General features: G+C 44.6%; 1 protein-coding gene across 15 annotated transcripts in view; it reads left to right on the top strand.

Moving 5' to 3' along the window:
- SHANK3 (SH3 and multiple ankyrin repeat domains 3) overlaps positions 1-14,613 on the top strand; it is a 703,681-nt gene that overhangs the window by 157,974 nt on the left and 531,094 nt on the right. For 14 of the 15 annotated variants that reach the window (XR_010600169.1, XM_065589968.1, XM_065590128.1 and 11 more), the window contains one exon: positions 7,943-8,014. Coding sequence is in view for 13 of the 15 variants with exons in the window: in XM_065589968.1 (XP_065446040.1) it covers positions 7,943-8,014 (72 nt within the window). In the remaining 2 variants the exon portion in view is untranslated. Of the gene's footprint in view, positions 1-7,595; positions 7,656-7,942; positions 8,015-14,613 lie in introns of those variants that run through there. The other variant, XM_065590618.1, reaches the window with a different exon arrangement.

The raw sequence follows: 14,613 nt of genomic DNA on the forward strand, positions 1-14,613 counted from the left end.
GGAGGTCCAGGTTGGATATTAGGAAACACTATTTCACTAGGATGGTGGTGAAGCACTGGAATGCGTTACCTAGGGAGGTGGTGGAGTCTCCTTCCTTGGAGGTTTTTAAGGCCAGGCTTGACAAAGCCCTGGCTGGGATGATTTAGTTGGGAATTGGTCCTGCTTTGAGCAGGGGGTTGGACTAGATACCTCCTGAGGTCCCTTCCAACCCTGATATTCTATGATTCTAACAGTCACTGGCTCATTCAACACTGTCCCAGATTTCTGTGGTGTTGAGACCTTCTGTACCTGCAAGACCTATTGAAATATCATTACTACCTAGGCAGTGTCACGAGTTACTCTGGAACTGAAGTCTCCTCTGGTAGACGTCACCTTTTAATTACTGTCTCTGTACCAGGGCCACAGGTACCAGTTTTCAGGGTTTTTTTTGTTTTTTTTTGTTTTTTTTGTTCTGTCAGTTTACAGGAAGGTCCATGAGTTCACCTCAGGTGTCGGGATCCCCCAAGTATATCTCCTCTGGAAGTTTTCTTGTCGTCCTCTCTGTCTCCTATTTGCAGTAGAAACCCTTCCCCCAGCCTGGCTCAATTCTCTGTGGGCCAGTCCAGGGATATAGAACAGCATAGGAAGTATTCTTACTATTTTTCATACAGCGGTCATGTTCCTCAGCCTCCCCATGCTCCTTGGATGCCTCCTTCTCGGCCTGATGTGTCATGTCTGTATGGATTCCAGACCTGGCTATTTGGCCATATTAGTTTCATTTTCAGGGACAATTTCCATTACCTACTCCAAGGTCCAGAGACAAATCTCCTAAACCTGAGTTGCCAAAGTCTGTCACTCACCTGCAGGGGAAATCATTCAGGAAGAGCAGCAGCAGATGAATGAAGAAGATGATGTAGAGCCATCAGGAAGACCCATCCGCACCTCCTCTTTTTTCATCATTTTCATCAGATGAGGCTATGACTCCTTCTGTCCCTGCTACCATAGATGACTTTAATGCATTTCAGGAGTTGCTTAAGAGAATGGCTGGAACCTTCTAGGTTCCTCTGGAGATGGCGCAAGAAAAGGCATATAAACTATTTCCTATTGTGCAGCCTACATACCAGAGTATGGCAGTATTGCCAATCCAGGAGGGAATTTTAGATCTGTGGGCTATTCCAGCTTCAATCTCTACCACATCAAAGCATGTGAATTTGAGACATGAAGTTCCATCAAAGGGTTATGAATTTTTGTTGTTTTTACTTGCTGTCATCCTTAGCAGTAACTGCAGCCAAGGAAAGATCCAAGCAGTCAGTGAAATATAGGCTGGAGTATAAACCCCCCCAAAATTGGGTCTTTGGGGGAGAAAAATCTACTCCTTTGCTAGCCTGCAGGTCAGGATAGACCATGATTAGACCATGTTGGCCAGATAGGATGTATCTGCAGTGGGATTACACCAGAGAACCATAAAGAGGTGTTCAGCTCCATTTGTAAAGAGGGTCAGTTAGTTACCAGGACTTTCTCACAAGCTGTTTTGATGCTGTAGACATGGGAGGGAGGTCAATGGTAACAATTGAGTGAGATCAATGGAGTGACAATGAGAAGAGCTTCATGGTTCTTCGAGTGGTTGCAGATGTGCACTCCACTCAGGTGTGCGTTCGCCCAGCGTGGCAAATCTGGAGAGCTTTGCTTAGCAGTACCCATTGGGGTGGCGACGTGCCCTCTGGCCCTTGTAGCCTTTCCCATGGCACTGCCCCGATCCCTGTCACTTCCCTTTCACCACCTGTGATCTGAGTCAGAGCTTTTCTTGGGGTTCTACTGCATGATTACTGATGACAACAGTGAGATTGCCTGTGAGCTTTTGTAAATAGTTAATGAGTAGTATCACTGTACTTATTTAGTTAGTTCAATAGTTAGTTACTGTTTACTGTATTACCGGGTGCTATGCCCTCACCAGGTTTTAAGCACTCTCCTTTATGTGGGATGGGTCTTCTGAGAACTGGAATTCCCCTAGTGGACATGTTCGCCTCCAACAGGAACAAGAAATGTCACATTTTCTGTTCCTGATGGGGAAAAAAGCCTGGCATCCATAGCAAATGCTTTCATGATTCCCTGCTCAAATCACCCTATGCTTTTCCATCGTGCGTTTTTGTTCTCAGTGTGTTGTAGAAAATGAGACAGGACAATGCTCGGATCATCCCAGTAGCTCCAGCCGGGCCTCACCAAGTCTGGTACTCAGACATATGGCTTCTCTCCAACCAGTGATTCATAACTCTACCTAGCCAGGCAGACGTAATCTCCCAGAGTTCCGGCCTAATTCTTCACCCAGGCCCTGCTTGGATGGTTTGGATGCTATGTAGATGTCATCAGTAGAGAGTAGCTGATCATTGGAAATTCAAGATCTCTTGTTACAAAGTAGAAAACCCTTCGCTAGGAGAACCCACATGGCCAAATGGAAATATTTTTCCATCTGGTCATCCTCACATGGCTATGCTCCGTTACAATGTCCATTAATTCAATCAAGGTTCACTTAGCAGCAATTTTGGCCTTCTATCCACCATTACAGGGAGCCTTAGTATTTTTGCATCAGATGGTTCATGATGTATAAACGGTCCTATCAGGAATCTATAAGGAAAATTGCTGCACCATGGGATTTGAATATGGTACTCTCATCCCTTACAGATCTTGAACCAATGTCATCTTGCTTATTGCCTCATTTGTCAGTGAAAACAGCAATCATTTCAACACATAGAATGAGAGATTCAGGCTCTGATGGCAACCCTGCATATACAATATTTCATGCAGATAGGGTAACAATGAGACCTCGCCCTAAATTTATTCTGAGTGATGTCGGATTTCTGTATTAGTCATTAAATCCATTTGCCAATGTTTTTTCCAAGGCCTCATTTATCTGTGGGAGAGATGAAGCTACACACCTTGGATTTTAAAAGGGCACTTCGGTTTTATCTTCACAGGACAAGACATATGTGTAAATCACCTAGGCTGTTTATATAATTTGTTATTAGATCCAAAGTGAAGGCTGTTTCAGCACAAAGACTCTAAATGGGTTTCTGACTGTATTAGAACAGTCTGTGCCATTGATAAACTGAGCCTTCTACATCATAGTAGAACTCGTTCTACCAGAGACCAGGTCGCTTCAGCAGCCTGCCATGGTCTTCCGCTTACACGTTCACTCAAAATTATTCTCTGGTGGCGGCTTCTAGCTCAGATGCCCCATTTGGTAGGGTGGCGCCACCAAGTGTTCAGATGAACTCCGACCTTCCATCCTGTGTAGCAGTCAGCTGCTGGCTAATTGCCATGAGCAGGATCCATGCATACAAATATGCGAAGAAAACATGGTTACTTACTGTACAGTAACTCTAATTCTTTAAGATGCTCTGCACATGCGGATCCCATGAGCCACCCTCTTTTCCCGCAGCTTGGAATTTAACATATGAATTCTGGATGCTGAAGGAACTGAGTGCTGGTTGGGGTCACTCCATTATTTGTGTCTTCGGGAGGGGAAGAGCAAGGGTGTGCAGGGTGCATTTGCCCCCCCAATGGGTGCTGCTGGTGAGAACATTCCAAACTCCTGTGCATAGGGCATGTGCACCATGACTAGGATGGACAGAACATCTTGAAGAAACACAGTTACTGTCAGGTAAGCTAACTTCTGTAAAAGATGGTTACCAATAGCTAAATGTAAACTCCATAAGTTGTATACCCTCCAGGGCTAACAGAAGTTCCCCTCCTGGCTCTCCCTGTAGGACCATAAAACACACTGCAGTGGACCATAAATTATCCTGAGAGCTTCCCTTGATTTTTTTCTTCCTCTGAAGCAGCTGATGCTGGCTGCTGTCACAGGTGGGATACTGAATTAGATGAGCCATGAGTCTGATCCAGTCTGGCAATTCCTATATCCTATATCTGTACTAGCCAGGGATTGAACCTAGATCAGTTCCACCCATTACTTTAGCAGGGGTCTCTGTTTTCTGGGGCTAGAGTACAGGCCTTCTTGTTTACTATCTAAAGGGCTCTGTCCATTAGGGATCAAACTGAGCCTTACTTCTCAAAGGAGTTAATGTTGAACAATATTTATTAGGGATAAATATTTTAAAATCAGCAGGCCTGGCTAACTTGTATTCAAGAGACCTAAAAAAGTTGACTGAAGAGCTCTCTGGCTCGCTGATGTTCATTTTTAATAAATCTTGGATTCTGGGGAAATTCCAGAAGACTGGAAGAGTGCTAATGTTGTGCCAATATTCAAAAAGGGCAAGTGGGATGACCCAAGTAACTATAGGATGGTTAGCGTGACATTAATCCTGGGCAAAATAACGGGAAATCTGATAGGGGAGTCAATTGATAAAGGGAGTATAGTTAATGCCAGTCAACATGGTTTTATGGAAAATAAATCTTATCAAGCAAATGTGATTTCATTCTTTGAGATTACAAGTCTGGTTGATAAAGGTAACTGTGTAGATGTAATATACTTAGACTTACATAAAGTGTTTGACTTAGTACCGCATGACATTCTGATTAAAAATTAGCCCAATACAGTATAAATAGAGCACACATTACATGGATTCAGATCTGGCTAAGCAGTATCTCAAAATGTAGTTTTCAGTGGAGAATATCATCGCATAGGGGTGCGATGTTCTGCGAGGATCAGTAGTAGACCTGCTGCTATTCAGTGTTTTCATCAGGGATCTGGAGGTAATTATAAAATCACTGCTGATACAATTTGCAGATGACCCAAAGAGGGCAGAGTAGCAAATAATGACAAGGTAGTCAAACAAAGTGATTAGGATTGTTTGGTAAACTGGGCCCATTAAAAAATGTATTTTAGAACAGCCAAATCCTAAATTGCACTTCTAGGAAAAAGGAATTCAGGCCACATCTGCAGAATGGGGGACTGTAACCTGGAAAGTTGTGACACTGAAAAGGATTTAGGGGTCATAGCAGACAAGCAAATGAACAAGAGCTCCCAGTGCAAAACTGTGGCAAAAAGGGCTATTGTGATTCTGGGATGTATGAACAGAGGAATAGTGAGTAGGAGTAGGGAGGGATTTTATCCATAGATATGGCACAGGTGAGATTGGTACTGGGATCATCGTGGATAGTTCTCTGAAAACATCTGCTCCATGTGCTGCAGCAGTGAAAAAAGCTAGCAGAATGTTAGGAACCATTAGGAAAGGGACAGATAATAAGACAGAAAATATCATAATACCACTATATAAATCCATGGTAAATCCACACCTTGAATACTGCATGTAGTTCTGGTCCCGCCCTCTTAAAAAAGATATATTGGAATTGAAAAAGATGTGGAGAAGGGAAACAAAAATTATTAGGAGTACGGAACAGCTTCCATGTGAGGAGAGATTAAAAAGACTGGGATTGTTCAGCTTCAAAATGAGACAACTAAGGTGGAATATGATAAAGGTCTATAAGATCATAACTGGTGTGGAGAAAGTGAATAGGGAAGTGTTATTTACCCCTTCACATAACATGAGAATTAGGGATCACCCAATGAAATTAATAGATAGAAGATCTAAAATAAACAAAAGGAAGTACTTCACACAATGCACAGTCAACTGGTGGAACTCATTGCCATGGAATGTTGTGAAGAGCAAAAATATAACCGGGTTCAAGAAATAATTAGATAAGTTCATGGAGGACAGGTCCATCAGTGGCTATTAGCCAGTATGGTTCATGGATGCAGCCCCATGCTCCAAGTGTCCCTAAATCTCTGACTTCCAGAAGCTGGGACTGGACGATGGGGTGGATCACTCGATAAATTGCCCTGTTCTGTTCATTCCCTCTGAAGTGTCTGGCATTGGCCACTGTTGGAAGACAGGACACTGGGCTAGGTGGACCTTTGGTCTGACCCAGTACGGCCATTTTTATGTTCTGGTGTTCACCCTTTAAGAAGGTTGTTGAAAGACAAGTGGGTGCAGAAAAGAGCCACAAAAATTATTCAAGGGCTGGAAAAAATGACTTACAGTGAGAGACTCAAAAGAGCTCTGCCTGGTTAGCTTATTAAAATGAAGATTGAGAGGTGACTTGATTACCGTGTCTAAGAACCTTTATGGGGAGAAAATACCAGGTGCTAAAGGACTCTCTAATCTAGTGGAGAAAGACAGAACCAGTGCCTGGAAGCTGAAGCCAGACAAATTCAAATTGGAAATAAGGCACAGATTTTCAACAATTAACCACTGGTACAAACAATCAAGGGAAGTGCTGGATGTTCCATCTCTTTATGTCTTCAGATCCAAACTGGATGCCTTTCTGGAAAAGATGCTTTAGCCAAACGCAAGTTATTGAGCTCAGTACAATGTTAACTGGAAAAATTCTATGGTCTGTCATGTAGAGGGGGGCAGACTAGATCCTCTGATGGTCCTTTCAAGACCTAAAATCTGTATTAAACAAAGGCTGTTTAACCTGTGAAATGATGTGAGATCTAGAATAATAGAATCATAGAAGTGCAGGGCTGGAAGGGACCTTGAGAAGTCATCTAGTTCTGCACCCTGCACTGAGGCAGGACCAAGTAAACCTAGACCTTCCCTGACAGTTGTCTAATAACTTGTTCGTAAAAATCTCCAATGACGGGGATTCCACAACCTCCCTGGGAAGCCTATTCCAGTACTTAATCACCCTTATAGTTAGAAAGTTTTTCCTAATAGCTAACCTAAATCTTATTTGCTATAGATTAAGCCCATTGCTTCTTGTCTGACCTTCAGTGGACATGGAGAACAGTTGATCACCATCCTCCCATTGCTGTCCTGAGTGGCTACACTGAAGTGCTATAGCAGTGCAGCTGCAATGGTTTAAGTGTAAACGTAGCCTAAACATGCACAGTTTTCATTAAACCTGTCCTCATAGAGCAGGTTTGCTAAACCTTTAGTCGTTTGTGTTGCTCTCCTCTGGACTCTCTCCAATTTGTCCACATCTTTCTTAAAGTGCGGCGCCCACAGCTGGACACAGTACTCCAGCTGAGGCCTCACCGTGCTGCAGAGAGCAGGACGATTACCTCCTGTGTCTTAGGTAATGTCTAGTACATGAGCTAGGAGTGTGGTTTCCCCTGCTCAGGTACATATGCTCGGAGTAGCTCGATGAGACCGATTGTGAATATAAATAGCAGTGTAGCCATGGCAGCACAGGCAGTGGCAGCAGTGACATGACTGAGCTGTACCTAGTACCTACCCACCCATTTCAGGCAGGTTTGTACTTGGCACAGCTCAGCCATGCTTCCGCTGATGCTGCCTGTGCTACCGCAGCTACACTGCTATGTATACTTGTGCGAGCTCTCACTGAACTACTGCAAGTGTGTGCACAACAGCAGGGGAATTACACCCCTAACTTGTCGTGTAGACATAGCTTTACATACAGGACTCCTGTTAATATGCACAAGAATATTAGCCTTTTTTGCAACTGCATTACATCGTTGGCTCCTATTCAGTTTGTGATCCATTTTAACCCCCAGACCCTTTTCAACAGTACTACTGCCTAGGCAGTCCTTCCCCATTTTGTATTTGTGCATTTGATTTTTTCCTTCCTAAGTGAAGTACTTTGCACTTGTCTTTATTGAATTTCATCTTGTTGATTTCAGACCAGTTCTCCAATTTGTCAAGGTCATTTTGAATTCTAATCCTGTCCTCCAAAGTGCTTGCAACCCCACCCAGGTTGGTGTCCTCACAAATTTTATAAGCATATTCTCCACTCCATTATTCAAATCATTAATGAAAATATTGACTAGCACTGGGCCTAGGATTGACCCATGTGGGACCCCACTAGATGTGTTCCCCCACTTTGACAGCAAACCATTCATAACTACTCTTTGAGTACAGTCTTTAAGCCAGTTTTGCCCCCACCGTATAGTAATTGCATCAAGACCACATTCCCCTGTATTGCCCTTGGCTTTTGTTCAGCTTTTGTGTCTAACCACCTTCTCTTCCCTTCTCCTCTCCAGTTTCGGTACAAGAGGCGTGTGTACACCCAGAGTCTGCTGGATGACAAGCAGTTTGCCAAGCTCCACACAAAGGTAAGACTGGCATTTAGCCTCAGGGAGCTCGAAGTCTGTACAGCATAATCTGTATTGACAGCCTATCCAGATAAGTCATAGTCTGTCGGAGAGAATCTCGCTGGCAAAGAGAGTGTCAGAGAAAAAGAGATCTGTGTACATTCCAGACTTCCCCCTTTGCCAGATCTCAAATTCCCCCCTAAAAATGTGTGTTGATTGCCAAGGGCTGGGTTGTGTTACTTAGTGATCTGAGCTGAAGGCCCCCCATGGAACTGTGGCTGGAAGCCCACCATGGTGACATTGAACTGGTTCCATTCTCTCAGCAATCAGTTGTGCAGCTGGATTGAGTTCTGAGGGAGAGGTCAGGGCTAAGCCTCTCTGGGATGGTGAGGCTGGGAGAAACACATGATGGGCCAGCTGAAGAGCTGCTTTATTCGCTGATATTGATGAGTCACTGAATACCAGTACAGCACAATGCCATACATTGACAAGCACCCTTCCTCTCCCCTGACAGACACTGCAGGGCTTCTCTTCCTCACACACAGAAACAGTATTGCACTGCCTTGTTCACAGGCTTTAACCCATGTGTGTATCTGGACTGGAGCGTCGGATTTCTCCGGGGACTAGTCATCTGGCTTGAACTAAGTTCAGAGTGGAGACCACTTTAGTAAAAAGAGCAAAATAATTTTTTGTGTCTGTTTCCTGGAAGGGAATGTACTTTCCAAGTCCTCCACTTCCCAAGTACACTGCAGATGGGTGTGTGTGTGTGTGTGTGTGTGTGTGTGTGTGTGAGAGAGAGAGTGAGTTCAGACATTACACTGGGAAGAACTTTTTTTTTTTTAGGAACCTAGCTGAAACTCACATATCCTTTTCTCCATAGTTCTTCACAATTCAGACAGAGCAGCTGGGGATCAGGAGATGGTAGCACAGTCATGCCCTTTCAGCTATGGCCAGTCTGTCTGCCATGTGGTAATGGTACAAAAGTGGTGCTGGAGAGTGACCCAGCACTGGCCATGTCTTATCTGAATGCAGTGACATGGTGCTCTTCCTATTCCCAGGAAGCTGGGGCATGATTCTGTGACTTGCTTTCCACTATAAGAAACTCAAGGTACGATAGTAGAGAAGACTAGGGCTTCTTCAGGATTTCCCCAGGATCAGGTCCTCACTCCCGGGGCTGGGATACCCCTCTTGTCACCAGCAAGCAGGGACTCCCACCCACCAGAGCTGGGGGATTCAAATATTACTGACAGGCATAGACACCCCTTCTTTCCCCCGAGCCTGATCCTCCCCCCCAGGCCAAGGTATCCTTAATTGTTGTTGATTTGTATAGTGGTAGTCCATAGAGGGCCAATCAGGATCGGGCCCAGTTGTGCTGGATGCTGCACAAGGACTTAGAAAGACAGGATTTCCTGTTTTGAAGAGCTTAGGATTTAATTGGAAGCAAGATGCAATCAGCAAGAATGAGAAACAATGGATGATAAAAGAGGAATGAGGACGAGACTTCCTGTCCCACAGCTCCAAAGGTTAGCTGTGTACATAGCTTGCTTGATGGTTCCAACACATTTGAAAGTATTAAAAAATAAAAATAAACAAATAGTGTGAGCTACTCCTGACTCCCTGCAGTCTGGCCATCAATAAGGGCTGATTTCTTATAAGAGTCACAGGAGAAGAGGGACTTAAGGAGGAGAGAGTAGTGGCTTTATGGAGAAACTCATGATGGGTGTTCTTCCCCACATGCCATCATTTGACTCTGACCTGCTTGGAAGGGGACCCCTCGTATCTACCCTCAGGCATAGACTCTGACCTACTCAAACTGGGGCTGCCTTGAGCCATCTCCAGGCACTGCCTCTTCAGCTGCCAGTCACTCTTGCAGTGTGAAATGGAAAGTGTATTATTAGTGCAGTGTGGAGTTTCCTTCAGACACATGCCATTTGTCCCTGTTTCTTCCTCAGTGCTCATGGCAGTGCTGGAGTCTGTTTGACCTTCAGCTTTAGGCTTCCTCAGTTCAACTCCTGGCACAATTCCTTAGGGCAGTGCTGGGATGTTGGGATCTTTGATGCTGCTGACTTATGCTGCTGGGCAGAGGGGCAGAAAAGGGTCAGTTGGTCTATAAACCAGCAGCAGCTGAATGAGAGGAACTCTGAGCAGATCCTAAGCAGAAAGAGAGAAAACAATCTCCCCAAAAGGCTTGTCCTTCCAGATGGGACCCTCTATCCTGGGAAGAGGGAATTACAGGCCCTTCCGTTAGCCTTAGCAGGATTGCTGCAACATGGGACTAACTGTGTCTGTGGAGTGACACAAGGGAGAGATTTTGTGCAGTGAGTAGCATGATGTTTGACACAAGAACCTTTGTGCAATGGACACGAGTGTCCCGCACTCTCCTAGTGGCAAGGAGTTCAAGTCACTATTGCATGGCACTAGTGGACTATGCAGCTTGAGGGCCATGTTTTCAGAAAGGCGGGGGCGGAGGACTAGTGTATGGTGGGGGGACATCTGAGCTTGTGTGCAAGGTGCTGCCCCCAAAGATGTGTGGGGAAATATATAGGCACTTTGCAGACAAACTTCTATTAAAAATAATCCCTTTGTGTTGGGTCTTCTTTTGTTCCCCAAACGGTATTGAATCTGTCCCTTAGTATGCAGACAGGGCAGTGCAATGAGGAGCTGAGCCTCCAGTCCCACCTGATTTCTGTGGGGAAGATGCTGATTTGTGCATTTAATTTAGTTAGCTTTTTCCTGTGTATGTGTGTTGCATCCACTGATGTGTCGCTCCGAGGTCGTGAGGATCAGGCAGCAAAAGAGAAGCCCATATCCAGCAGCCAACCGGAGAGACTGTTCCCTGTGAGGGACAGAGAAATAGAGTGGCAAAGAGAGAGGGGGAGGCTGTCACACAGCAAGACAAAAGTGTGTGTGTGACACGCACGCCTGCTGCTCACTTGAAGAGAACACGGTCCTGAAAGCCAGCGCTGGTGTAACTTGTACCCTTGGCACAGACTGCTGCTGCTTTACTTGGAGAGAATGAGATTGTGGAATGCATGTGTTTGCAAGCTCCACATCTCAGTTTGGAGCCTGCTCTGGCCTGAGACAGGGACTGAGAGACCGGAGTGAGAAAGGAGAGGGGCAGAGTGAGGGACATGGGCTCCTCCCTAGGAAGAAAACTGACTGAACAGAAAGACAAAAGGCAGACTTCAGGGGCTAGCAGGTCCAGAGTGAAGAGCAAGGTACCCTCTGCTTCCATCCTCGTCTCCTATTCCGTTCTTACAATTACAGCCCTAGGCATGTCTCTGTGAGTAGGGTCGTGGTGTGTTGGTGCCAGGACGGCCCTCACGCGCTGTGGCACTGTGGCTGATGGATGTGATGGATCTCACAGGAGCATTGGATTTGGGTGAGAGGTTTTGTGTTTGAGAAACATTTTTTGTGGAATATCTCTGAGACAGTCTGAGGGCAGAGTTTATTTCCCTGTGGTGTGACCATTGGTATGTAGTTGGCTTACATTTCTAAGCAAACTGGTGTGTATATTTATACCCCTTCCTTTGTGTGGGTTGGGGCATCAGTTTTGAGGCTATTTCCCTTGGGAAAATGGATGCACATAGCTGATTTCTTTTGGGCACAGTATATAGTGTACAGCTCTCTCAGGACGATGACATGAAAACAGGATTGATTCTACTTGGTTTGTGGTGCTGTGGGATCTCGTGGTGCTGTGGTGCATAGCATATTTCTAGAGGCAGTTGTTTTGAATACTATAAGAGATTTGTCCATCTGCTCAGCAGAGTACAAGAGACTATATCTCGGTGGCCAGCAGCATTTGGCGTTACAGAGTGGGGGAGGTGGGAGGGAAAGGAAAGGAGGATCCTTGTACTCTGTACCTTTCCTGCATGCTGACCATATCTGTGTGTGTGGCGGTGATTCTCACATAGCAGTGATGGTTAGGATATCTCTGGAGGCAGTACTGAAATTTGGCATTCTCTCTTCAACAAAGCTATTATGGCTGTTGGTTGGGGTGTCAAGGATTTTCCCTTTTGTGTCAATACAGACTGGTGACATTTTGGTGCTGCTTAGTTTTGTTTAAAAATCTGCCTTCTGTATGCTCATAACTTTTTCCTAAATGACTCAGGTTTGGGCTGAATTATCTCATGACTCAGTCTTGCCAACTCTGCAATTTTATTTTTATAATTTATTTTTATTGCTAGTCCTTAAATTTTTTTAAAGACCCAGCTCCCAGATCCATGTGATTGTGTGAGAATATCAGCTTCCATTTCAGAATAAAGCAAATTTTAGTCCTTGTGGTTGCAGAGAAAAGCCTGAAAATGTGAAGTGTAGTATTCAGAAACCAGAAGACAAATGAAAAGAACATAGTTAATTTTTTTTTTAAATCTCATGATGTAAGCCAATCTCTTGGTTTTGGGGGCCTGATTCACGCCCCCAAAAGCTTGGTGTTGGTAATACTGAACTGTGACTTTGTAGCATTCTGTTTGTGAGTTATCAGCATGTTGTGCAAGAAGCCACTATACAGGCAGAAAAACATGAAAGGTTGGAAAGATTTCTGCCACTGGGGTTCTGGGCAACCGGGAGGGTCTGGTCAAGTCAGGCACTTGTCCGGGGGAAGGTTGAGAGAGGGCATGAAATCTCCTAGATGATGTTTAGTTCTGTGGTTTCTATTCACTTCATTTCTTAGAAATTATGGTCTGTTATTTGTCTCAGAAGCTGAGAGGCCTGCTCACCCAGATGGGGAGAGATAGAAAGCAGCCATTCAAGCAAGTCTCCTGTGGGCTCAACCTTATTCCTCCTCATACTGATGCCCCCTGCTCTCTCTGTGAGGATGGAGAGAAAGGTGTAGGGGGTAGGAGGTCTCCCTGCTGAACATCTCTTGCTGTTATGTAGCGTTTATCTGTATTGCAGCAGTGCCCAGAATGCCCAGTGGAGATTAGGGCCCTTGGTACTTCTGTCAGAGCCTGCCCCTGCCCCAAAGGGTTTGTAATCAAAGTGAGAAGAAGAATCAACAAATGGGTGTAAGAAACAAGTGGAAGATATTGAGGTGGGATATTGAGGGGAAAGGTGACAGGAATGTGGACTACCTAGGGACAGGAAGATTCATAGATTCTAGGACTGGAAGGGACCTCGAGAGGTCATTGAGTCCAGTCCCCTGCCCCCATGGCAGGACCAAATACTGTCTAGACCATCCCTGATAGACATTTATCTAACCTACTCTTAAATATCTCCAGAGATGGAGATTCCACAACCTCCCTAGGCAATTTATTCCAGTGTTTAACCACCCTGACAGTTAGGAACTTTTTCCTAATGTCCAACCTAGACCTCCCTTGCTGCAGTTTAAGCCCATTGCTTCTTGTTCTATCCTTAGAGACTAAGGTGAACAAGTTTTCTCCCTCCTCCTTATGACACCCTTTTAGATACCTGAAAACTGCTATCATGTCCCCTCTCAGTCTTCTCTTTTTCAAACTAAATAAACCCAATTCTTTCAGCCTTCCTTCATAGGTCATGTTCTCAAGACCTTTAATCATTCTTGTTGCTCTTCTCTGGACCCTCTCCAATTTCTCCACACCTTTCTTGAAATGTGGTGCCCAGAACTGGACACAATACTCCAGCTGAGGCCTAACCAGCGCAGAGTAGAGCAGAAGAATGACTTCTCGTGTCTTGCTCACAACACACCTGTTAATACATCCCAGAATCACGTTTGCTTTTTTTTGCAACAGCATCACACTGTTGACTCATATTTAGCTTGTGGTCCACTATAACCCCTAGATCCCTTTTTGCCGTACTCCTTCCTAGACAGTCTCTTCCCATTCTGTATGTGTGAAACTGATTGATCCTTCCTAAGTGGAGCACTTTGCATTTGTCTTTATTAAACTTCATCCTGTTTACCTCAGACCATTTCTCCAATTTGTCCAGATCATTTTGAATTATGACCCTGTCCTCCAAAGCAGTTGCAATCCCTCCCAGTTTGGTATCATCCCCAAACTTAATAAGCGTACTTTCTATGCCAATATCTAAGTTGTTAATGAAGATATTGAACAGAGCCAGTCCCAAAACAGATCCCTGCAGAACCCCACTTGTTATGCCTTTCCAGCAAGATTGGGAACCATTAATAACAACTCTCTGAGTACAGTTATCCAGCCACTTATGATAATAGCTTCCCACCTTATAATAGCTTCATCTAAATTGTATTTGCCTAGTTTATCGATAAGAATATCATGCGAGACTGTATCAAATGCCTTACTAAAGTCTAGGTATACCACATCCACAGCTTCTCCCTTGTCCACAAGACTCGTTATCCTATCAAAGAAAGCTATCAGTTTGGTTTGACACGATTTGTTCTTTACAAATCCATGCTGGATATTCCCTATCACCTTACCACCTTCCAAGTGTTTGCTGATGATTTCGTTAATTACTTGCTCCATTAGCTTCCCTGGCACAGAAGTTAAACTAACTGGTCTGTAGTTTCCTGGGTTGTTTTTATTTCCCTTTTTATAGATGGGCACTATATTTGCCCTTTTCCTGTCTTCTGGAATCTCTCCCATGATTTTCCAAAGATAATAGCTAGAGGCTCAGATACCTCCTCTATTAGCTCCTTGAGTATTCTAGGATGCATTTCATCAGGCCCTGGT

The sequence above is a fragment of the Chrysemys picta genome, chromosome 1 (genome assembly GCF_011386835.1).
Source record: "Chrysemys picta bellii isolate R12L10 chromosome 1, ASM1138683v2, whole genome shotgun sequence".
In the NCBI taxonomy this organism is placed as follows: domain Eukaryota; kingdom Metazoa; phylum Chordata; order Testudines; family Emydidae; genus Chrysemys; species Chrysemys picta.